This window comes from Squalius cephalus, assembly GCF_949319135.1.
Source record: "Squalius cephalus genome assembly, chromosome: 6".
NCBI lineage: Eukaryota > Metazoa > Chordata > Actinopteri > Cypriniformes > Leuciscidae > Squalius > Squalius cephalus.
The window spans coordinates 2,714,958-2,742,854 of record NC_137127.1 but is presented as its reverse complement, the minus strand read 5'-3'; the positions used below and the strand labels follow the sequence as shown (position 1 = coordinate 2,742,854).

Below are 27,897 nucleotides of genomic sequence, written 5' to 3'. Positions count from 1 at the left end.
ATTTATTTACAAGTGGCTGAAGATTTTAGAAGTTTTGTTAACACTTTACAGTAAGGTTCCATTTGTTATTAGTTAACTTGAACTAACAATGAAAAATACTTCTAAAGCATTTATTAATCTAGTTCATAGTAATTTCAACATTTATTAATGTTGATTCTGTGATTCTGCTCGTGGTTTTTCAATCTAATTGCAATTATTCGAGATAACTGCAATAATTGTGCAGTTTAAATTTCACACTTTGCCATCCAAATAATGCCATCGTAAATAAATGCCATCAATTGCACAATATCATGTCTCCTATTCCGGTGTGGAAGAGTGGAGGAGAATCATAATCTGGCAGAGAGTAAAGAATATAAATAAATAAAAAACACACATGGTTATAAAGTACAAAAAGATAATCAAAGGTCTTCCTTCATATGAAATGCAGGCTTGTGGGTTTAATCAGGTTATTATATTATATTATATTATATTATATTATATTATATTATATTATATTATATTATATTATATTATATTATATTATAATTTATTATATTATAATTTATTATATTATAATTTATTATATTATAATTTATTAATTGTACACACATTTATTTTCACAGCATTAAAGTAAATCATAGGAGCCTATATTATTATAATTTTCTATTATACGATTCCAAGTAAAAAAAATTAAGCGTACACTGTATGTGACAAAAACAAAACATAATTAAATCTTTAATTGCAATTATTTGTGACAATCAATTATCGGCACAAAATTCATGATCTAACTAACTAAAAGATTATAAAAGTAAAAAGCTGTTATTTAATGGACCTTAGCTAACATTAAAAAACATAAACAGATGTATTTTTATTAGCCAACATAAACAAAGATGAATAAATACTGTAAGAAATATATTGCTCATTGTTAGTTAATGCATGGTAACAAATTAGACCTTATTGTAAAGTGTTTCCACTTTTTACTTGCGTCAGATGCAGTTTTAAGAGCCTTAAAATGGTCAGTGCCAAAATTGATGTGATTTATGTGACTTTTGAATGTCCGCCAATGGAGAATAAAGCATTTACCAGCCAATCCTTGTCCTGGTCCTGCCAGTGGACGTCTGATAGCAAGCATTAACGGCACGTTTTCATGCATCGTGCACTGAAACATCTCGATGACTCGACAGTTTTGTTTCTTAATGATTATTGAGTGTTCGTCTCCCCATTATAATTGTCTGTAAGTGGGGCTCTCGTTGATGTTATGCTAAATGGTAATTTGTGTTGGCAGGAGGCGTGCGAGTTCAGACCTTTTATTTCTGCGCTGCGGTTGGGTGTTTGATAGAGCCTCGTAATTTACTGCATTTACATAAGTTGATTGAACATAATGAGGAGCGTGTTTCTCATTCATTAGCTACAAAAACCTCCACATCCAGCATTGTTTGGCAGAGATTGTGCGCCGTATCTCATGGATTTTGTTGTGATGTTTATAACTTGAGGGCTTCCTGCTTTCATCGTATTTTACCTGTAAATAATTCATAGCCATTAATTTGCTTGTCTTGTGTAGTAGTTTTCTGCTGCCTTTTGAAGTGTTAACTTGCACGTTTCTAATTTTAATCAGATTCATGGCTCATGTCTAATTGCGCACGGTTTGGGCTCGTTAATAAGTGTGTGTGAAGTTGCACCTATCCTGCGGTGGTTTCATTTTATCATTTTATCGCTCCATTACACAATCCGTGCAGAACGCATGCACAGGGAGAACATGAACTCTGAAATGCACTCAAGACAATAAAATCACAAATGAATCATCCTCTGTGGACGAGACACTCGGTTATCTGATCGTGCATCGCTCAGATTGAGGAAGAATGGGCTGCTTTTTATTCAGGAGTGTGACTTTGAATTAAATTATCCACAACCCAAAGGATGTCGAATTGCAGTGATACAAGATACATTTACTGACATGCAATTCAAAGACATGCAACACGGTCACACAACGGTGGAGATTTGCAGCAATTTTCAAAAAATAAATGCATATTAATAATCAAAAGTTTATACTTGCACCCTCACAAAAAAGCAAAAAAAATTAATATAATTCCTTCTATGGAATATATTTTCTCCTCTTCTCTCGCTTGCTTCATAAACTAGTTGTCTGGTGTTTTATATCATGCATATTATTTATCACGCATATATGTGTGTATGCATAAACTTTTATGTTAGATGCAGTTAATGTCTGCTTTTGTCAATGTCCACTGTAGCTCCATGCATTGTGTGCAATAATGTTGCATTATGAATTGCATTCTGGCAGATTTGGTAGCACAGCAATGCATGGCATTAAGCTTGCACAGTTAAGTGTTTGCAGATGTTTCAGGCCTTAATGCACAAACAATATCTCCGTGGCATTATTAACCATTTCTATTAATAACACTGGATACTAATTTCTGGAATACCGTCCATAGAAACACAATTGCACTTGTGTGTGTATGTAAATGAGCCCCTTGATGCTGTATAGTTAGAAGAGGCTCTTAAACATGTGTTGTTCTGCAGGAGTCATTCTTCCACTGGACCTTCGGTGTGACCGAGGCCGATTGCTACGGCGCCATCGACGTCGACTCCAAGAAATCCCTCCTGTTTGTTCCCAAGCTGCCGGAGAGCTACGCCACGTGGATGGGCGAGTGAGTGACTCTCTCAGATGAGTGAACTCTGATGTGCATGTGTCATTTTCATGCCCACTGATGTCACTGATACGATGGCTTTGAAATTCTCTGGAGTCAGCAGACGTTTAATACATAGGGGACATGCTGTTGAATACACACACATACACACATACACACACATACACACACACACACACACACACACAATATATGTGTGTGTGTGTGTGTGCGTGCGTGCAAGTGTGCTAAATACTGTGTGTGTGTGTGTATGTATATATATATTTAAATAAATAAATAAATAAATAAATAAATATTTGTGCACAAAAATTTGAAGCAGCACAACTGTTTTCAACACTGATAATAATCATAAATGTTTGTTGAGCATCAAATCATCATATTAGAGTGATTTCTGAAGGATCATGTGACACTGAAGACTGGAGTAATGATGCTGAAAATTCAGCTTTGATCACAGGAATAAATTTCATTTTACAATATATAACAATAGACAACAGTTTGACACATTTTTAGTGTTTTTTTAACTATATTTTTGATCAAATAAATGCAGCCGGTGAGCAGAAGATTTAATTTTTTTATTATTTTTAATTTTTTTTATCCAAACTTTTGACCAGTTTTTGATCTATATACAGACTTTTGATATATAAATAACCTGTCCACATTGCATTGTAATATTAGCAGAAGCGTCCTCTCCCAGTCCTCCTCATAATGTGGAAACAGACAGGCATGAAATGGAGCTCAGAAGCTTCTAGGACGCGTAAAGCCTGGCGGTTATGATGTGCTATTGAAGCACCAGTGCAGAGATGGGCTTTGAGACGGACAGTCGGAGTTTGCTGTCGAGCTTTGAGCCGCTTTTTAAACCTTTCTTTCAAAGGTTCTGCGGTAAATTCTCTTCCTTTTCATGCTGGATAAGCCGTCCTAATCTAATACACACGGTTCATCTGATGAGTCTGCGACAGGCTCGGGTCAGCAGTGCTTCTGTTTTTGATCAGTGACCCGACATTCAATTCCCGCTGTTCTTCTCGGTATTACAGAGTTTCTGGATGTCATGATGTGCGTTATTCCCATGGCTGCCGATGTTTACATAAACCTACAAATGAGATCGATTACATCGGGTTAATGCACTTATGTTTATTTAACAGCTTAATGCATAATTAATGGCCTAATTGGTGTCATCACTAATACTTGTGCTCATACTGGAGTTAATGATTTGCTCAAACCCCTGACCTTTAATATTACACTTCGGCTTGACACTCGTCCTTGTGCTACAGACGTGAATGATTGCTTAATTCATGCTCATTCTTTCTCCGTACGGATTTTAAAAATTCATTAGTAAAGCGTTATGAGCCTCGAACCAAACAAGCCAGCTCTCAGATGAACCGTTATACGATAATGCACATTGTTGCATAATGAGGGAGTTAATGAACTACAGTAATCAGATCAGCCATTACAATAAAAAGTCATTGATTGTAAGTTTCACAACAAAAAGGTGTTTAATAGAATACATTCAGATATAGACAGTAGTTTTAGATCCCTCGATTACATAATTTACTGTATAATGCTTCAAAGTTTTTTCTTGTTTTCAGGTTTTGTTGGTAGTTTAGTACTTATTGAGCAATTAAACACTGTTTTCTAAAACCACACATAGTGAACATTTTGGGGTCAGTTACATTTTAATTAGGGCTGTGAAAAGATTAATCACGATTAATCACATCCAAAATAAAAGTTTGTGTTTACATAATATGTGTGTGTACTGTGTTTAATTATTTTGTATATATAAATACACACACATGCATGTACATAATTAACAAATATGAAATATTTGCATGTATATACTGTGTGTGTATATATATATATATATATATATATATATATATATATATATATATATATATATATATATATATATATATATATATATATATATATATAAACAAAAACATTTTTCTTAAATATATACATGCATGTGTGTGTATTTATATATACAAAATAATTATACACACAAACTTTTATTTTGGATGTGATTAATCGCCATTAATCTTTTCACAGCCCTAATTTTAATGTTTTTGAGAAGTCTCTTCTGCTTGCCAAGGATGCATTTATATGATTAAAAATACAGTAAAAAAATGTAAATATTTTTTGAATTTTAAATAAGTGTTTTCTATGTGAATATATAGTAAAGTGTCATTTATTCCTGTGATCAAAGCTGGATTTTCAGCATCATTACTCCAGTCTTCAGTGTCACATGACCCTTCAGAAATCACTCTAATATGATGATTTGATGATTATTATCAGTGTTGAAAACAGTTGTGCTGCTTCAGATTTTTATGCAAACCCTGATACATTTATTTTTCAGGATTATTTGATGAATAGAAAGTTCAAAAGAACAGCATTTAGTTGAAATAGAATCTTTTGTAACATTATAAATGTCTTTACTGTCACTCTTGATCAATTTAATGCATCCTTGATTAATAAAATTATTAAAATATATTAAAATCTTACCGACCCCAAACTTTTGAATTGTAGTAAATATAAAGAGAAAATGAATGGGTTATTTGGTTATTAACCGTTACTTCTGGAAAGCTTGTGTTGTGCTCTATTACCCAGATATCACTATTTTCTGCTCCATGTCAACAAAGCGCAAAATCTAATTTGTTTGCAAACTTCATAGCCGTGTTTCTATATTACTAAAGCTCTCAAAGTTATTGATGTGCAATTTGAAAATGAGGTTGGAGTGTGTTTGCATGAATACTTCCCGTCCGAGAACCTGAAACACTTGACATCGAGAGTCCATTTGCTTGATTATCCGAGCGCCGCCGAGACCATTAGCAGAATCAAGATTTGAGTTCAGGCTTTGTTCAACATTCAGATGCAGAGGATCAGTTTCACTGCTTTTAAAAACCCGTCAGAGTAATCAGCCCTAAACGAGCTGAAAATGAGGAGAGGACAGGTTTTGTTTGATCACGTCAAACTAAAGTGCGTCACTCCACAGGATGTTCTCATTAGACCTCTTTCTGTGTGTGTGTGTGTGTGTGTGTGTGTGTGTGTGTGTGTGTGTGTGTGTGTGTGTGTCGACAGGATCTACCCGCCTGAACACTTCAAGGAGAAATACGCCGTCGATGAGGTGCATTACACCACTGACGTGAGTAGTGTTTGACTTTAAGTAATTGCATTAGTATGCAGCTCAATATTTCTTGTGCTCGTTCATTTCTCCTCATTAGATTTCTCTTATATAATGCAGATAACGAAGTTCCTTAAGTGGCCTTGAGCTGATTTCTTACTGGGCCGTTTTTGTTTGTAGTTTTTAGTGGCCTTATTTCTTTAAAATTAGAGTTTTGTTTGTATGGAACTGAAGAACACACACACACACACACACACACACACACACACACACACACACACACACACACACACATACATACACTCACTCTCACACAAACACACACTCACACACACACACACACACACACACGCACACTCGCACACACACACACACACACACACACACACACACACACACACACACACATACACTCACTCTCACACAAACACACACTCACTCTCTCACACACACACACACACACACACACACACACACACACACACACACTCTTACACATTCACACACACACACTCAATTACACACTCTCTCAGACACACTCACTCACACACATACACACACACTCTCACACACACTCACACACACACACACACACACACACACACACACACACACACACACACAATTACACACTCTCTCAGACACACACACACACACACACACTCTCTTACACATTCACACTCACACTCTCTCACACACAAACTCACACACACACATTCACTCAATCACACATTCACACACTCTCACACACTCTCACACGCACTCACTCACACACACTCACACACACACACAAACACACACTCAATTACACACTCTCTCAGAAACACACACACTCACTCAGAAACACACACACACACACTTACACATTCACACTCACACACATTCACACTCACTTACTCATACTCACACACACACACAATCAATATATAATTAGAATAATAATAACTACAATGATAATATAAATTAATAATCAATATGACATAAAAATTAAATAATATAATATAAAAATAATATAAACAAGTATGTATGTATTTGTGTGTATATATATATATATATATATATATACATACACACACACACACACACACACACAAATAAATTAATGCAAATAGTTATATATATCTTTCTCTGTAATTAGTTTTGATGCAGATTTAATGAGTTTTTCACTGATGTAAAATAGCACAATGATCATGTATCTGGTCTATCTGAGGGACTGAGATTCTGTTACCAGAACAAATGCCCTGTCCACACACACTGTCCACACACACTGTCCACACACACTGTCCACACTTCTGTCTGATGGACACTGGCCAGTGCAATACTACTGGAGTGGCCGAACATTGGCAGATTAATCAGCCTGGTTCATATAGTACATCAATAGTGTGTATGTCTAAGAGAGAGCGAGATCAGTGTGCTTCAATTTGCACTAATGAAACCTTTTTTTAGAAAATTCACATTTTAAAATCCTAAAGGCAGCAAGAAGAATAAATTAAATTAAATGAAATAAGAGCATATAGCACTTTAGATCCCTGCAGTCTCTGATACGTCCCAAACACACACAGCATGCTAAGATGCAGCAGTTTAAGTGTAACTGTAAGTTGTTAGCTGGGATATCGGCGCCTCTAGCCATGGGTCAGTTCTCCACATGTAGAAAGCAGTCATGCTTGCATTATGAATAATTCGCTATGTTTTAAAATGCCCTGATAGATGTTTTTTTTCTATTTCTGTTTGCTTGTCAAGAATCAAGTGAGCTTGCTAGACAGCATTTCAAGTCCTTTCCAAAAGGCGAAAAAAATTACACTCATATGAATGCATTTGACAGATGCTTTTATTCAAAGTGACATACAGTCCATCAGGGTACATGTTTTTTATCAGTTCAAATTATTATAAGAAGCCTAATTTTGGCCAAACTCAGGCAGTGCTTCAGTGCATATCAATCAGCTCACTTCAGGCGAGACACTACAGGTGAATAGGGTAAAAGTTTTAACTAGCAGATATCACCATGAAACTTTCCCAGTTGATTACCTACATTAAGATGAGAAAAAAAAATGTATTACAAGATTTCTGTAATTTAATGTTTAAATATGCAAATTAGGCAATATCTAATTAAATATGCGCTAATTTGCATATATATATATATAAAAAAAAACGAAATCTGAGTATTGGATAAAGCCAGTTTAAAAATTATTTTTTCATTGTGTTCACATATTAGATGGGGAAAAAAATACAGAGGGATTTATGGATATCTACTTTTGTTATCCTGTAAATACTGTCAATAGCCTTAAAAAAAATATTTTCGCCATGTTTTTTGGAATAAAATGTTATATAAATCAGGCTAGGAATAATATATTTACACATCCCTTTGTAAATGTCTTCATAATATAACTAGGTACAAGACTGGAGAGTTTGGTGTATATCGGTGCTACTGAAGTGGAGATTTCAGACTTGGAGTATGAGAGAAAAGTCATTTTGAGAAAACGGGCTTTAAAGATTTATCATCAGCCAATGAGATTGCGCATTCAGCACTTTTACTTTCAGATTGGTTGCTGATAAAAAGGAAATGACCATATTTGGATCCGACAGCATTGTACAGGAGAGAGAGAGCTTTCCAGCGGTGCAACATGTTGTTTAAGAACGCCAACTTTTGTTGAATTTATGAGAAATCTACAGACGCAAACAGACAAAGGGTTGTAAAATAAAGACCTAAATGTGTATTTCTGACTTTTTTTCACCACAAGTCTGAAAGAAGACATGTTATTGAATACAAATATCCAAAAATCTCAAAATTGACCAGTAAAAAAAGAGATGTTTTTACCTGCCGTGTCTCGCCTTAAAAGTTGATGGACGGCAACTACTGCACTTTATATCGATTCCTCCTCCAGTGGCCACTTCAAACTGCACTAGTTAAAATGGTTCTCTTTGGTACAGATTAAATGAGACCAGGGCTGCAATGCATGCTGGTCCGGTGATGCTCATCCTGTCTTGAGTTGACATTGCTTGAGAAAGGGGCGCACTGTTTCTGTCCTTGAGAATTTTGTGCTTGGTTTTGTCTAAATGAGGGTCATTTTGAAATGTGATTGTGAACGATTGTGCGGAGGTCAGAATGTCTCATAGCATAGTTGACACTGTAATTGCTGCTTGTTTTTCAGGTTCAAATGGAACAAAAAGCTATTTTAAAAAGATAATTGAATGATATTAGTCGATTTATTATGTTCCCGTTGGGGTTCTGCATGTTGATGTAGACCTGTCAGATGGCCATCTTTGGCCATTGCATCGTGAATAGTTGTTTGTGAATGTAAAAGTTCTGCAAAGTTTCAAAGATAATTTGAGTTTTTGTCTCCTAAAAGAAAAGACGTGATTCTGAACTGCTTGAAACGAGTCGTCAGTAATTCAGTCTCACTTCTTGCTTAACCTACGTAACAGTGTAACCTCTCGTCTTCCTTTATTACTGGATATTCAGTTTAAGAGGGACATGAGTCACGGCCACAATGGAAACAAATTGTTTTTTGAATGGCGAAATGAGGAACGAGGGATATGAAAAAGTTCACTGTACGGCCACGAGAAACCATTGAGCTTAGACAAGGGTTGAGGATCTAAATCTATTTTTTATGACATTCAGTTCCACTAATGGTTGTGGAGCGTCTCTATCCGTGTGCGGATGTGGAGGGAACAACGTTTCCAGAGGTCTTTCTTCCTCAAAACTCTAAAAGAATCATCAATAGAAGCTTTAATCGTTACCATTATATCGCCCCTATTATGCAATTTTGGATATTCCCTTTCATGCAGTGTGTAGTAGAGTAATCGTGTGTGAATGTAAAAGCTCTGCAAAGTTTCACAGATCAAAGTGCAGATAAATGGCATTGTGTCTCGTAAAAGAAAGAAGCGATGTGTCATCAGTAATTCCAGTCTCACTTGTAACTAATTAGCATAATGCCAGCCTGTGGTCTTGATTGGCTGAGCAGCGTCTCTTAGCTCCGCCTTCAAACACTGTAGTGTATCTGAGACTGGAAGAGTTTGGTTCGTGTTGTTCATGTGGAGAAGACGCTGTTTTCTGAGATTGATACGGTAAAGCCCACGCCATCGTTACTGTTCATATCACTGTGATCAAGAGCTGAGATTCAGATATGATAATGAGCGTTTGTTTTCTGACCAATCACAGCAGAGCAGCTCTCAGAGAGGCGGAGCTTAGAGAGACTAAATCCTTGATGGAAGCGTTTCAGACACTGAGAGAAAACAGCTGATGCTGCAGTGCAGATTATGAGGAAATTAGTGTTTTTTCACCTTGGATGACTGTAAATCGATTGTAGGAGACCTTTAAATTGACATAATGGGGCACTTTAATGAGTTTTTACTCTGATGTATGATAGCAGAATGTTTAGAAAGCAAGTTATCCATCCTTATGGTCTGAAATTTTGTTAACGGAAAAAAGTGCACTGTCGATACTTCCATTTGAATGGTTACTGGCCAATGCAAATATATTCAAATATATATATATATATATATATATATATATATATATATATATAGTGCTGGTGATGACACTGTGTTTTGTGTTTTCTATGCTCCCGTTTTCATTCGAATGCACAAGTGCTTCTCAGTTCCTCCTCAACTCTTTTGTTCTGTGAGCCTGAGCGTTAATGACCTTCTCCTGAGGATCCTCTCAGCGCTGCTTAAACAGATCATTTGAGAAGGCAAACAGAGCTGCTGCGAGCAGAAAACACAGGGAGATATCTGTAATCTTACAAAACAAATGAAATCTCCAAGGCAAATACAACACCCACAAACACCGCATGTTTAATCCCGAGCGCTAACAGGCCCTGAGACGGTCCGCATCGGGATTCACGACACGCTGAGGGTCTGTGACATTCACAACGCCCTCGTCTTCATTGCCCTCAGCTGATAGATAATATACGCAAGCTTGACTTTCAGAGTCCTCGCACCACTGTAAATGTCCTCGCATTTGTTGAGTTTATGCAGACTTAATCAAAAGATGGTTTGTTTGTGACTAAAGCAAACTTCAGTTTAATATGCAAAAACAAATACATGCATATGTTGATTTCATTTCATTTTGAGCATCTTTTTGTTGGCATATTGGAGATTTCAAGAAGCCTGACATTATTTGTGCAATTCCGCTTTTAAAATTAAAGACTGCGTGTTTTAATGTATTGTTAGTTAATGCAGTTTTAATAATACTGTAAAATACTGTGCAAATATATTGCTAATTTTCTCCTTTTTATTTGCAAACCTGTATGACTTACTGTCAGATTCATTAGAAGTAAATCTAGTTATAAATGAAATGCCTTACTATTGTTTTCATCTTGACTGTACGTACGAGATGTCGAATTGGTCACACGGAAAGGGGAAGTAAATATTTAATTATTTATTTATTTATTTATTCTTCCTAGACTGTAAAGCGGCATATTTTATTGCATGTCCTGCTTTAAATAATATTAGGCAACGTTTTTATTCAGGAAGTACACTAATAAACACACATTTAATTTTTTTCAACTGTTATTGTTAATATTATTGTTGTTACTTTTGTCTATTTATTTGTTATTTATTGTAGATATATTATTGTTAAGTTATTGTATACAATTATAATGTAATGCAAAAAATGATGTTCTTCCTCAGTATTTCTGTCTTGTACAAATATCTAAACATTCTTAAAACAAGATACATTTACTGGAGAAGCGAAATAAAATCTTATGTGAAAAAAAAAAAAAAGTGAGTTTTTACTTAAAACAAGGAACAAGTATCAAAGTGGTAAGACAAATAGTCTTGTTTTCCCTTTGAATTAGGTTGATTTCTTGATCTTTTGTAATGTTGCTTCTCCAGTAAATGCATCTTGATTTAAGAGTGTTTTGATGTTTGTACTGTAAAACAAGACAAACACTTTTTTATAGTGTATTGTGATTATTTTCAATTTTATAACTCTTGAGTTTGCCATGAATAAAGCATTTGATGCGGATGTGGCGTTGAATGATAAATAAGTAATTCAGAGTCATAAGTCAAACCAAGCCTGCTTACAAAACGCTAAAATATTTAAACCGCAGAAGCGTAAAGATGATGTACAGCTGCGGCTGCACGGTGTCGGCATTTAGTGGTCATTCATATGTCCATTACCATATTTCCATTGTTTTTCTAGCATCTTTTGTCCATCCAATGGCAAATTGGAGATTTCAGAAAGCCTGTCGTTTTTGCAGTTCTGCTTAGTGGCGTTAATGGTGTAGAAATGCATATTTTTTGCAGATAATTCATTTTTTTTAGAGTTCAAGCTCAGCAGAGTCACATGACATCATGATTTTGGGATCGCGTTTGTCCTCATCTGAAAAAATCATATAAAAATTTGCATTTAAATGTATAGGGGAATATATCGGTTATCGGCTTTGAAATATAAAAGATTATCGGTTCTTGGTATCGACTAAAATGTTCATATCGGTGTATCCATAAATGTAACAGATGTATTGCTCATGTTAGTTAATATTAGTTAATGCATTTACAGTTACACTTTATTTTAAGGTGTCATTGTTACAGTGTAATTAATATATTTAAGTATTGAGTAATATTAAGTAACTACATGTACTTACTATAGGGTTAGGGTAGGATTAGGATTTGGTTGAGGGTTACATGTAATTATGCATAATTTACTGTTATTACTATGGTAAGTGCATGTAACATATGTAACAACACTGTAAAAAATGATCGTAATTTTAACGGTAAAAGACTGTAAAAATGCTACAGTGAAAAACTGTTAATTGGTTAACAGAAAGTTTCCATACTATATACGGTAAATAACTGTGATAGATCTAATTGTACATTTAATGTAATTTTACTGTAAAATACCGTTAAATTTACAGTTTTTGAAAGTGAAAAAGAACAACTCATTGTATAATTTACAGTGAAAAAACGTAAATTGACATTCCCACAATTCCCTGTGTGAGACTTCACATTTGATGTATTTTTGTTGAAATATATATGTTTCTTCATAGTTTTCTTCGTTTTTTCTAATCAGTTATGTACATTAGGGTTTTATGTTACATTTAATGTTGTTAAATTAATGTTTATTGTATTTTTAAAATTTCATGTGTGTTACTATGATGGTGTTTAATATTTGTGTGAATGACACTGTGCAGCTTCAATATATATTAGTATTACATTTCTTGTGGAAGAGCTGCTTGTGATGAGCTTTGATTGATCATGTGACTCTCATTACTGCTGTGATTGGTGGTTATCAGTGTATTACAGTGGTACAAAACAGATATTAATACTTCAATAGGACGGTAAATTCACATTATATTAGATGATAAAATACGGTTTATTACTGTAAATTTTAAGTTAAGTCTGTAAAACCAATAACGTATTTTACTACCGTATTTTTGACTGTAAAGTTCTGGCAACCACACCTGCTGGTTTTGTACCGTAAAAATCACGGTTTAAGTTTTTACAGTGAAGGACACTGTAAAATAAAGTGTTACCGTATTTACTTACATTAACTAATGGAACCTCATTGAAAAGTGTTACCATTTTCTATTATTAAAGCAATTTTAATTCTTACCGTATGATCATCTCATTTAAATCACACATATGACAGCAGAGTCACATGAGATCATGATTCTGGGATCACGTTGGGTTCTCCGGCGTTTGTCCCGATCTGATCCCGCCGCACTCGCAGCTGCTTGACTCCTCCGTAATATTCAATCAGGCACGTAGTGATTGCTTTAATGACAGTAATTTTCCACTTACATTGAGATGTGTTGCTATTCAGCTCAGTAGGCGAGAATGTCAAATGAAAACACTATTGATTTTGTTTACATTGATTTTTTTGACACTTTAAAACCATTAATCTTGATCACTCATAAAATTAGATTAATGAAGGGTGTTTGACACGGCTGCCAGACTCAATTAAACTTGGATTTTTGTTTAAATGTTTTAAAAGTTGGCCATTTATCTTGCATGTCACTTTTTCCTCTGCCATCTGTCTTCAATAATCTCTGCCTTCTCAACAATATCTCTGATTAAGCAGTTCGTTTAAAAAGTCTCAGTTTTGGTGTTGTCGTGTTTTATTCATTTATTTTTCAGAACTCTGATTAATGTAATATTTCAGCCCTTCGCCATCTCTTCAGTGTGTTTTATTTAATTAAGAAAATTATCACAAGTCTTTTGATCTATTTAAGACCAAGTGCAAGATTTTATTGGTTATATACAAGACTAAGAATATTTTTATGGTAACACTTTGAAAAGGTTTAATTTGTCAACTTTTAAAAATAATTTATTAATCCTTGTTAATGTTTCAAGCTTATACCTTATCCTAGCATATACTACTACCTTATTAAAATCTAAAGTTGCATCTGTTAATATTATTTAATGGACCTGAGCTGACATGAACTAACCATGAACATTTAGTTATGATTAATAAATAATGTAACTAGTGATGCACGATATATCGGCTACCATATCGATATCGGCCGATATATGTTGATTTTTAAAGTTATCGTTATCGGCCTGATAAGAAAATTTGGCTGATATATTAAAGCCGATAAATAATGTATTATTTCCCTCAGCTGAGACACTTCAGATGCGCACTGTTCAACATGATGGTTTCAAATTGCTTGAAATATGATTGGAATAATTTCAAAAAAAGGAAAATACAGTAAAGTGCAACGTGCAGCACATAGGCTGTATAAAATTATATTGTGAACATTATAATTGTGTGCTTGGGACATGGCTTTTAATGGTGAGACTTTTGTTTTGTGATCAGGTTCTCAAAAATTAAATAAAAATTTGGATTTAAATTTATCAGCCGATATATCGGTTTTTGGCTTTCAGCTATAAAAGAATTATCGGTTCTCGATATCGGCCAAAATGTTCATATCGGTGCATCCCTGAATGCAACAGATTTATTGCTCATTGTTAGTTAATATTAGTTAATGCATTTACTTACATTAACTAATGGGACCTTATTGTAAAGTGTTACCATTTTTTATTATTTAAGCGATTTTAATTCTAACTGTATGATCATCTCATTTAAATCACGTGTTTGTCATAGCGTTTGCTATAGTTGATGTATTTGCACAACTGCAGATGCTTTACATTATTTCTTTGTGTAGCAATGAGTCTGTTTTATACCTTTTTGCACTGATGTCACATGATCACCCGTATGCATTATGGGTTAAACTACTTTACCACATCAGGTCAATCTCACCCACAGCCAAGCAACACATTAGCAGTTAATCTGGTAACATCACCACTACGTGTCATGAAATATCAGTTTAGTTATGCCTGAACTACTTTTTAAATGTTAAATTGTTTCAAGCTTGGAGGGAAAACAATCCTTCAGGTGTTGCTTTTTGTTTTTTAAGGTGGAGATGCAACAATGCAAATGATTTAAAATCAAAAGTTGTGCATTAACATTAGTTAATTCAGTCTGAACTAACATGAACCATTGTTTTTATTAACTTAGATTAACAAAGATTAATAAATGCTGTAAAATATATATTTTATATATATATTGTTTATTATTAGTTCATGTTATCTATCTAATTAATGCATTAATCCTAACCATTAAGTGTTCCTGAAAATGTTCAACCTGTTTATTTGCAAACTTTTGCTTTTTAAATGCTAAATTGTTTCAAGCTTGGAGGGAAAACAATCCTTCAGGTGTTGCTTTTTGTTTTTTAAGATGGAGATGCAACAATGCAAATTATATTGTGGTAACACTTTACAATAATCACATTTGTTAACATTAGTTAACATTAGTTAAAAAACAATAATGCATTTATTAATCTTATTTCATGTTAATTTCAACATTTATTTTGTGTGTGTTAACATCGGCTAATGCAGTCTGAACTAACAAGAGCCATTGTTTTTATTAACTTAGATTAACAAGGATTAATAAATGCTGTACTAATATATATATATATATATATATATATATATATATATATATATATATATATATATATATATATATATATATATATATATATATATATTTATTTATATATTTATATATATTTATATTTATTATTATTAGTATTATTATTAGTATTATGTTTTTTTATTTTTTATAATTTTTTTTGTGTTCATTGTTAGTTCATGTGAACTAATGCATTAATCCTAACCTTATTGAAAAGTGTTCCTGATATTTTTGCACCTTTTTATTCGCAAACCTCTGACTTTCTTTCAGAGTCATAAGTCAAACCTAGCCTGCTTACAAAATAATCAAATATTTATAGCTCTGAAACGTTAAGATGATGAACAGCTGCTGCACAGCGTCTGCATTTATTCTACAGGTACGAGGTTTCAGTGAGTAAATCAATTATTAGGCCGTTGGTCAGTAAAGTTTAGGTAACTCTCTAATTTGTTAACATTAGTTAATGCTGTATATTTAGGACGCTTAGATCGTTAAAATAGGGCCCGGAGTCTTGAGTAAGTACTTATTTTGAATAAGAAACAAGCGCTTAAAAATTACATTCTAGATAGTATGAATGTAATCTGAACGTATACATCATTCACTATGTTGTGATTATCATGTGACCTACCAGCGTCAGTTGCGTCACATAGTAACATTTCACAATCTCACTGAAGTAGTAGTAGGTCACCCAGGTACTTTTTTATGAGTCCTGTGAATTCGGACACACTTATTTTGTCGCATACTGTTTTTCGCCTATTATATAGTAGGGAAGTAAAAAATGTCAAGCATATTCATAGCAGACTGGGAGTGGTTTGTACGGCAATACTCCCAGTGCATTATGGGTGTTGAAGTTTTCCCACCGATTTGGCAAACTTTTCTCTAGTCAGAAATGGTTGGCTCAGATGAAATAAAGGATAAAGCTGCTATGATCAGTCAGTTAAACAAACGATTTATCTGTGCTGGGTCTGCATTTGACAGCTCAAATGTAAATGCACCTGTCCCATGTTCTGCCACCACTGCAATTGATAGAAATCTGGATTTGTTTTATTTTAAAACTATTTCAGTTGCGCAAGTTTGTAAAGCTCTGAAAGGAATTGACCACAAAAAATCTGCTGGTCCTGACAATCTGGATCCTTACCTCCTAAAGGTGGCGGCAGATGTTATTGCTGAGTCTATTACTCACATTTTTAGTTTGAGTCTTATGTCAAATTCAATACCCCAAATCTGGAAAGCTGCTTATGTTATCCCCTTATTTAAAGGTGGGGACCCCTCAGAGCTAAACAATTACCATCCGTTCTCCAAACTATCAATCCTGGCTAAGATCCTTGAATCCCAGGTAAATTTACAGATAAACCGTTTCTTATTTGATAATAATATTTTAAACAATTTTCAATCTGGTTTTAGAACTGGCCACAGTACCATTACTGCTGCTATGGTGGTAATAAATGATCTTATTTGTGCCTTGGACAGAAAACAACATTGCGCTGCTTTATTTGTGGATCTATCCAAGGCGTTTGATTCTGTAGATCATGAATTGCTGCTGAACAAACTTAGGGATGTGGGTTTCTGTCCTAATGCTGTTAAATGGTTTAGAAACTATTTTGTAGATCGAACTCAGTGTGTCCATGCAGAGGGCCACAAATCCTAGTTTCTTGGGATATCTAAAGGGGTCCCCCAGGGGTCTATTTTGGGACCTATTCTGTTCTCTATTTTTATAAATGATTTAGGTAAGGATGTTCAAGCAAAAGTACACTTTTATGCTGATGACACTGTCATTTATACATATGCTCCTTCCATAGCACAGGCTGTGCAAGAGCTTCAGACTGCATTTCAGTCATTACAAACTGCTCTGCTCAATTTAAAATTGGTTTGGAAAACGAAGTTTATGGTCTTTTCAAAAACTCGCCTGCAGTTGCTTGATGATCTTAGCATTTTTACGTCTGATGGTAAATTCATTGAAAGGGTACCCACGTACAAGTACTTGGGTATATGGATAGATGACAAACTTTTATTTAATATACATATTGCTAATCTAGTTAGGAAGCTCAAAGCAAAGATTGGCTTTTATTTTAGAAATAAATCTAGCTTTACTTTTAATGCCAAAAAAGCTACTTTTCGGTCTGTGATTGATTATGGTGACATATTATATATGCATGCAGCCTCCTCCATCTTACGGAGCCTTGATTCAGTGTATCATGCGTCTCTACGCTTTATTACAAATGCAAAGTCCCTCACTCACCATTGCATTCTTTATGATCTGGTGTGTTGGACAGCACTGACCACCCGCAGAAAACAGCATTGGTATATTTTTATATATAAAGCCATGCTAGGTAAACTTCCAGCTTACCTCTGTACCCTCCTCTGTCTCAGTTCTGCTCATTATCAGCTACGCTCCTCCAAGTGGTTGCTTTTTAATGTACCCAGGGTTTGGACAGATTTGGGGAAAACTTCAGTTTCATACTATGCACCATGGGCATGGAATAATTTGCAAAAAGATCTTAAACTAGAAATGTGTATATCAATTTATAAATTTAAGACCATCATAAAAAAATCTGGTAAAGGAGACATGTAGTTGTTTTCTCTTGAGAGGTCCTTGTATTTGGATGATTTTTGCATGATTGTATGTATGTATGCACAGTAGTATTTTTTTTACTATGTTGTGTTTATGTATGGCTGCTACCTTGTATGTAGCAGTTTAATATGTTGTTTATGTATGGCTGCTACCTTGGCCAGATCTCTCTTGTAAAAGAGATTTTTGATTTCAATGAGACTTCCTGGTAAAATAAAGGTAAAAAAAAAAAAAAAAGGAAAAAAAATTTCCACCAGAAACTGCATAAGCAGTCAAATTTTACTGAAAGCCCATTTTACCAGCTGATTAGTTACTATCTGATTAGTTTTGATTGATTTTGAATACAGTATGTGTAGTTGACGCTGTCATAAGAACACTTTGAATATGGCAATATCTAGTTTTGACTCCATGAGCATCTCCTGATCTGTCCCTCAGCTCATATTCTCTAGACATGGCATGTTTGTAATTTGTCGGATAAGGAACGTTAAGCATTCGCCCCCCCGCGTGGCATTAATCTGATGTTCTCACAGGGTTCATTCGTTCAGGACGGAGAGAGATGCTGGAAGCTTAATTTACTCGTCAGACTGTTGTCATTGGTCAATCTGTTTTCATGACAGCTTAGATAATAGAGCCTGGACTTTCTTAAATAATTGCTTTTGCATGAACAAAACGAGATGTTTAATAATGTTTTGTGGTCCGTGCATATAAATAACAGCTTTTTTTACAGGTTTGGAACAACATCAGGTTGAGTAATTATGTTTTTTGAAGAAATATCCCTTTAATATTCAGCGCTGGTGTCGTCAGTATGGATTTCTGTAGAGCTTTCAGGCAGAAATGTGGATTCTGCTCAGAAATCTGCCCTGAGGTAATATAGTCTGGAGCACATAAGACAGCTCAGGTGTTCTTTCCCAGAATCCTTTGCTCTTTTTGTTCGCACAGTAGAGCTGGCTGAAGATTATTGATGATTCATTCTTTCATTGGTTGACATTTAAGGTGTGTGTGAGATGTCTGCCACCACCGCTGGTTCTTCTTTCATGAGGAAATCTCATCTCAAAGGCTATATGCTTTAGTTCATTAGTGTACCTGTCTGTGGCGTCCTGGGGTTTTCACTGATATTCTTAGAGGCGAAAGATGTTTCTCTTAAATTATCCACTCTAATGAAAGCTTTTCTTCACAGATTGCTGATGTGCTGAGCAAGATGAAGCCAAGTGTCCTCCTTACACTGGTAAATTCTTTCTTCTTTATTTCACGTGTTTTTCAGAATGGCAACCATGTCTTTTATTTTTAATTGGAGTAAATATATATATATATTAATGCTGTCAAATCATAGCCTGGAAATCCAGACCCAAATCTGAGAGATTAATGGTCTGGCAGCGACTAATGAAACTCAGCCAGCTCGAGGGGCGGCACCAAGCATGCATTTGAAAATCTCACTGCACGCAATTGGATAACACTACGACCAATCACAACAAGCCTTCTGTTCCGTCTTCTGTTCCTCTTTTAGATAAAAAGCCAAGTCTAACTCGTTCATTGTGGCGGCCAAAGCCGTTTCAAACAACTGGTGTTCATCCATAGCCATCTTGCAATGTTTACTAATGACTTCGACGTCACAGTGCTGTCGTCATCTCGCCTCTGGCCCACCTATATCAGATAACCCGATGTGATTGGTGCAGCTTGGATACAAGGGCATATTTAATGAGCATCATTACTCAACGCCAGAGTAACTCGCTGAGCAAATTCAACTTGTGCTCTCGTGAGAACTCTGGATTTCCAGGGTAGTCAAATCGATTAATCGTGATTAATCACATCTAACATAAAAGTTTGTAAATGTATATGTGTGTGTATGTATGTATATTAGAGCTGCATGATTAATCGTTTAAAGATCGCAATCTCAATTCAAACACCCGTGTGATCTTATTCCTAAACAACAACGATTCACTTGTGTCTATTAAACCTTTGGTAAAATCATACCGGCACATTTAGATTTGTATTGGCACTGCCAAATACAATATGGATATGAATACGGATATAAACACTGATGTTTACGGAAGCAATAATAAAAAAAAAGTAAATCACCCTTTGAAAATAGCACTGCACTTCAAATAACGATTGTATCAATTACATCGTTACACCAGTAGGTGGCGACAAGTGACTGCTAAAAATGTATTTGTCATTGAATCATTCAGTCAAGAGATTCACTCAAAAAAAAAAAAATATAGATATATATACACATTTTCACACAAACTTTCATATTAGATGTGATTAATCAATTTCACAGCACTGATATATTTTACATAAAATATATATGGTGAAACTCGCAAATTTGAATATCGTGCAAAAGTTAATTTATTTCAGTAATTCAGCTTAAAAGGTGAAACTAATATATTATATAGACTCATTACATGCAAAGTGAGATATTTCAAGCCTTTATTTGTTATAATTTTGATGATTATGGTTTACAGCTTATGAAAATTGTAAAAATTTCTGAGATTTTGAATTTGGTGTTTTCATAAGCTGTAAGCCATAATCATCAAAATTATAACAAATAAAGGCTTGAAATATCTCACTTTGCATGTAATGAGTCTATATAATATATTAGTTTCACCTTTTAAGTCATAATTTTTTTGTATTTTAATTAATTTTTTTAATTATTTTATTTAAATGTTTATATCATAAATTATAATTGTATTAAATGATATTGTAATCATAATATTATTATTAAATTAAATTATAATATAATAAAGTTATTAATAGAATAATGCCAATTATATATTATAATAATATTATAATGTTTACATTATCAATATGTTATGATTTTGTATATAGATAGATACATTTATATTTGTATGTATACCTTTTTATGATTTAACTTTTATATATACATGCATGCAGTGGCCAGGGTATGTTTTCATAAGTATCCTTCTGTTAGGAATTACGGTGAATTGTGATATTCAGACATCCAGACTGCCAGTAACAGTGTGATTTTACTTCTGGTCTATGACTCTGGATAGAGAGATAATGAGCAGGTTTAATGTCTCTGTTTCTCTGTGTGTGTGTGTGTGTGTGTGTGTGTGTAGCGGGGACTGAACACTGATAGCGGCAGCACCTGTCGTGAGGCGTCCTTTGAAGGCATCAGCCAGTGAGTTTCATCCATTATTCAGAGTTCTGTTCCTGAAACTCATTCCAGGGAAAGGAGCGCACGTGTCCTCCATGTGCTCGCATAAAAAGCCTGATGCACGAAAACACTCATAATGAGAAACATTTTGAGGGATTAGTGATTAGATCTTCACCGTTACCTGTTACTGTAACATTTATACGTGAGAAAATATTATTTAAAATGCATGAATGTTATTGCATTAGATACAAAATATCAAAGCAAATGTCATCGGTTTTAAACTAAGAGCACAAACAAGCATTAGGATGCTTGAAATGTTAAAGTCCCCCTGTGGTGAAAATCCAGCTTTTAATGTTGTTTATGTGTCTATGTGGTGTTTTTAATCTGCTTTAAGACAAACCATGTGTAAGTTCATAAGTCGACAGCATTGCTGAGTATTTCCTCCTTAAAACTGCAGTGAACCAAAGACAGTCTCAAAAACACGCTTTGAAATCGCTGGTGTTTCTGACGTCACAAACTACCTTGTAACCAATCAGATCAACGTGTGATCGTCAACCAGTGGATCTCTGAGCTGAGTGAGTGAGTGGAGGCGGGGCTCATTTGCATATTCATAGAACCACGCATACTTAATGAGGCAAGGGTGTCGAGTTACATTCAAGATATTTTAAGATATGAACAATTTTTTTCAAGGAAAAAACTCTTAAATATGTAATTTTGGAGATCAAAGATGAGTTTTAAAGGATACAGTGATTGACTACAGGAGGACTTTAAACCAATAAATGCCGTGTTGGAAATGAAGACATATTTTCATGTTGTTTTGATCATGTTATTCCAGGTTTCGGGTGAATAATTCCCTGCTGCACCCTGTGATTGTGGAGTGGTGAGTGTCATTTATATCACACACATTTGATCCGTTTAACACTGTGTGTGTTTCGCACGATTTAGACGTTTGTTCTGCAGCCAATGCATGATTGATGTCTTAATAACTAAAGCACAAAACCTGCGCTCGTTACTAAAGTCCAATTAACAAAATCAAAGCAAGTTTGTCAGTAACTCCAATTAGCAAACGTTTGATCACCGATGAAAGATAAACTAGAGGGCAATTACTGGCGCTTCATTACTGGTGAAGTTTGTTTCATCTTTTTGTGTTTTGCTTGTCATTGCATCTTAAGTTTGTTTCATAATGTGTTTGAGAAAGCTTGTTTAATCACTCTTGTATTTAATTAACGGAGCATCATTAAGCATTCAGACACTACTGAAAGCAGATTGCTTCATTATATTAATCTTCATATAAGGTGAATTTCTGTCGGGAGAATTGATATTCAACTAATTGTTTACTGATATAGGTGGTGAATTATTGATAGATTTGATCAGTGCTTTAGAAAATAGCTGGTTTCCATCAAAAACACACTTTTTGTTCAGCAGCACAACTGTTTCCAACACTGATAATAATCATAAATGTTTCTTGAGCATCAAATCCTCATATTAGAGTGATTTCTGAAGGATCATGTGACACTGAAGACTGGAGTAATGATGCTGAAAATCCAGCTTTGATCACAGGAATAAATTACATTCTTAAAGGTGCTCTAAGCGATGTCACGTGTTTTTTAGGCTGAAACATTTTTTGTCACATCCAGCAAACATCCCCTCACTATCCGCTCGCTGCCTGTCCCCTGAACACACTGGAAATAAACGCGGTCTCTGTGGACAGCCCAGGCTCCACAAACGGCAAGGAAAACAAACTGGCCCAACCTGGACCATGAAACATAACAAACAGTGTTCCAGCCAATCACCGACGAGAATGGGATGAGGAGGAGGGAGGGTCTAGCTTCCATTTTGTTTGACAATACTTCGAACGTCAACAAGAAGGGACGTCACCCAACATCACTTAGAGCAGCTTTAAGTAGATCCAAACAGAAAACAGTTTTATTAAATTGTTATAATATTTCACTGTTTACAGTAAATGCAAATCTTATCAACTAAACTTCTAATTTCAATCAATCAAGTAAAAAAGTAAATGCCCTTTATTTTCTAAAAGAAACATTATTTACTAATATGTCTGGTGAATTATTGATATATTTCCATGAGTTAGTCAGTCTGTGGTCAGTGCGTTTTGAAAAGCTGGTTCCCATCAAACAAATATTCAACAAATGGAATTCAGACAAAATGCTCTTTATTGAGAGGCTTGTGAAACGCTTGAGCTCGTCTCAGCAGAACGAGACTGTCATGACCGAGAGCTCTTCACTCTCACGACGCTCGACCACATCACTAACTCACTCTCTCTCTCTCTCTCTCTCTCTCTCTCTCTCTCTCTCTCTCTCTCTCTCTCTCTCTCTCTCTCTCTCTCTCTCTCTCTCTCTCTCTCTCTGTGTCTCTCTCTCTCTCTCTCTCTCTCTCTCTGTGTGTCTCTCTCTCTCTGTGTCTCTCTCTCTCTCTCTCTCTCTGTGTCTCTCTCTCTCTCTGTGTCTCTCTCTCTCTCTCTCTCTCTCTCTCTCTCTCTCTCTCTCTCTCTCTCTCTCTCTCTCTCTCTCTCTCTCTCTCGGCAGGTCTGTAAGGCCTGTGTAATGGTCTTCGTGCTTCTCTCGCTGTCGTGTGCATTAGCTTTCCTCCTCTATTACTCGCTGGAAAGCGGCTCATTACGGTCGCCTGCTAACTTTGTTGCTTCCCTCTCTTCCTCACCTTCACTTATCACCCAAAAGATTTCCAGAGAGAATTTGCCGTTTGCTTCACTATGAACGATGTTTACATCATTGGATAAACAGCCTAAGATGGTCATCTTGTCCTGTAGCTTTTGAGCTGGTTGACATGGCAAAATAAACCAGCTTTGTGTCCGACTGAGACCAGAAAACACCCTAGGCTGACACCTTTCTGAAGGCTGAAATCAATTTAGACAAGTAAATATCCTTTATTCTCCAAAACAATTATTTACTGATATAGATGGTGAATTATTGATATATTTGCATAAAGTATGTGATCAGTGCTTTAGAAAAAAGCTGGTTTCCATCATAATTTGTGGATGAAAGACACTTTTTGTTCTAAATTTGGTGAGCAAATCTTATTAACCCTAAACCTTGGATTGATAATCAATCTAGACAAGTAAATACCCTTTATTTTCTGAAACAAACATTATTTACTAATATGACTGGTGAATTATTGATCAATTTCCATGAGTTAGTCAGTCTGTAAGTGCTTTTAGAAAAATAAAAACAAAAATAGTGGTTGAAAGACACACTGCAGTAAAACTGCATTCACAGCCTGTTTTGCTTCTGAAATGTGGTGTACTTCTGCTATATGCAGATATATCTGAACTGAGAAACTGAAAAACGAAGATAAAATTATATTTATTTCAAATAACTTGCACTGATGAATTATTCACAGACCAGGAACATGCATTAAAAAATATTGACTGATCAAGGCGTTCTCACAAACATCAGGAGTTGTCAAATCAGACGAATAAATGTGTTTAACATCAGTCCTCATTCTGTTTAACAAACCCTATATTTACTGTATAATTCCTGATGAACAAGATCCCGTGATCCGTGTGTTAAACGTTCAGTGCTCTGGAATAGAGATGCTGATAAAAATCACATGGCTGATCGTAACCATGGGTTACCGCTCTCGGTGTGTGTGTGTGTGTGTGTAGTGTTATATTTAGACGTGTTATTAGTAAGTTGGCACATTCACACTGAGTCATAGGAGGTGATGTCAAGATACTTCAGTAATGCAGACGGCATCATTAAGACACAAACGAAGACGCTCGACAGGAATAGACAGAGGAGGTGAAGAAAACACTCGAACGAGAGACGAAGTGCTGATTTCCCTGACGTCAGTCCTGCTGAGTTTAGGACTGAAAGTTTATCAGAGATGTTCAGTTCTTCATTAAACTTTCTCATCGGATGAGCCTGTGTACATGCGTGACACACACTACCTTTCAAAAGTTTGAGGCCAGCGAGATTTTAAAGAAAATGATACTTTTATTCAACAAGGACACATTTAAAAAGATCAATTGAGATGTTAAATGCTTGTTTATAATGTTACAAAAGATTCTATTTCAAATAAATGCTGTTCTATTGAACTCTCTATTCATCAAAGAATCCTGAAAAACAAAGTAAATCTCGGTTTCCACAAAAATATGAACCGTTTTCAACACTGATAATAATCATAAATGTTTCTCGAGCAGCAAATCATCATATTAGAATGATTTCTGAAGGATCATGTGACACTGAAGGCTGAAGAAAATTCAGCTTTGATCACAGGAATAAATCACACTTTACTATATATTGACATAGAAAACACTTATATTAAATGGTAATAATATATATATTTTAAAAATTCGGTATTTTTGATCAAATAAATGGAGTAATGATGCTGAAAATTCAGCTTTGATCACAGGAATACATTACACTTTACTTTATATTCACATAGAAAACACTTTTCGTGTTAATTATATATATACAGTGCTATGCATAAGTTTAGACACCCATGCTAAAGTTGACTAAAAAGAGGAATAAAAAATCATATTTTGGAAATTGAACTTAATGCCTCAATTAAAAAAAATTAGGAAAAATCCAACCTTTAAGGACACCAATTTTCTTTGTGAATGAATAATGTATCGTAAATAAAAAAATGTTCTTCATTAAAATACAGGGTGCATAAGTTTGGACACCCCTATGTTAAATTCCCATAGAGGCAGGCAGATTTTTATTTTTAAAGGCCAGTTACTTCATGGATCCAGGATACTATGCATCCTGATAAAGTTCCCTTGGCCTTTGGAATTAAAATAGCCCCACATCATCACATAGCCTTCACCATACCTGGAGATTGGCATGGTTTTATTTCAGTTAGCCTAATAGCTAGTTTGATTTGCATTGAGAGATGATCTTATGGAAAGTACTCCATGTTATATATATGTATATATATATATATATATATATATATATATATATATATATAAAAATCTGGTATTTTTGATCAAATAAATGCAGCCTTGGTGAGTTTTACCACCCCCAAACTTTGAAAAGTAGTGTGAACACATCTGTTGAACTCTGCATTATTGTATTAAAGATGTCCAACAGTTTTTAAGTTGTATCACTGTAACATACAGCCTCTTATTGCTTTAAGATGTTATATCTTCATATGCACATGAATATTCTGATCCTCTCTGTCTCTGTGTGTCTTTAGTCGTCTTCTAAAGACGGACATGGAGCTGGAAGTCCTGCGCTACACCAACCGCATCTCCAGTGAAGCCCACAAAGAGGTAAAACATCTGTGTGTTTCACTTCCACAAACCTCACCGCAGTTTTATTAATGCGTTAGGGTGTTCTTGAGCTTTACATGCCCTAAATGCATGCTAAAAAAAAGCATATAAACTTATTTTTCAAAGTTAAGCAGACTTTAGATGATTGGTAGCATCATAAGCCTTCTATGCGTTTGATGTTTTGGGAAGCGCAGCAGTGTTTTACAGTGAATAGTCTAGTGTGTTGTGTGTAGTAAACTCTTGATGTGAAGCATCCAAAATCTTAAACCTCGTTTGATCACTATCTAGGCCAGCATTGCATTTATCCTTCACTGAGACAAGGCAATACCAGAATGCTAAACAGTTGATATCTCAGCTCAGAAACCTGCAGTCCATCTTCACTGTACAGTAAATGGAAGATTAATAAAGTAGATAATTGTGTGCATTTCATGTTTATCATGATGGCAGTAATTCATGAAATGGTCAAATGAGGAGCAGAGCTTTATAAACTGTAAAAAAAATATATTTTCTTGTTTTCTATTACAAATATCTAAACATTCTTATTTATTTTTTTATTGTTTATTTAAAAGGATGCACAATGCACATCAATTAACATTTTTTGTTTACACTCAAAATGTAAATGCACCAGAGTTAGCTAGAGAGCTCATTTTCATCTGTAGTCCCTTGGCAGGTCAACACAGCATCATAGTGCAAAAAGAAAACAAATTAAGAAAATAAATATATAATAATAAGTACAATACAAAGATAAGGTAAACCAACTATTGATGATTGCAGTTTTGAGTGTTTTTAATCCACTTCTTAAATCAAGATATATTTACTTGAGAAGCAAAATGACTGAATGTATTATTTCTACGGTGGCCGAGAGAGCTCAACACGCTGCAACTGAAGAAAGCACATGCAAATAGAAAAATAAAAACATGAAAATGGGGAAAAAAAGCACCCACAAATTAAGAAAACATCATCAGTTTCAACACACGTGTGCTCCAAATAACACAACCAAATACAGAAACACACTGCAAATAACACAGACCACGATGGAAATGTTTCCAGGGGAACCAAATAAGTGAGGAACCCGGCTGGGACGTGCTTACAGCTCACAAGTCTACTTTATTTTATTTTATTTCTTTTAACTTTTGTTGTTGTTGTTGTTGTTGCAAAACATACAGAGATGACATTATGACATACAACTTGTATACAAATGTATTAACAATAAGTTCAATGTCATCAGAATACAAATGAGAAAAGAACAATGAGCTGAAAACTAAAATAAATAAAAAAGA

General features: G+C 34.8%; 1 protein-coding gene across 1 annotated transcript in view; it reads left to right on the top strand.

Annotated features, from left to right (window-relative positions):
- The window catches only part of LOC307160084 (xaa-Pro dipeptidase-like), an 80,980-nt gene that overhangs the window by 3,192 nt on the left and 49,891 nt on the right, over positions 1-27,897 (top strand). The window contains exons 3-8 of the mRNA XM_079873912.1: positions 2,518-2,645; positions 5,721-5,784; positions 19,423-19,470; positions 21,323-21,384; positions 22,196-22,240; positions 26,542-26,617. Of these exons, the coding sequence (XP_079730038.1) occupies positions 2,518-2,645; positions 5,721-5,784; positions 19,423-19,470; positions 21,323-21,384; positions 22,196-22,240; positions 26,542-26,617 (423 nt within the window). The remainder of the gene's footprint in view (positions 1-2,517; positions 2,646-5,720; positions 5,785-19,422; positions 19,471-21,322; positions 21,385-22,195; positions 22,241-26,541; positions 26,618-27,897) is intronic.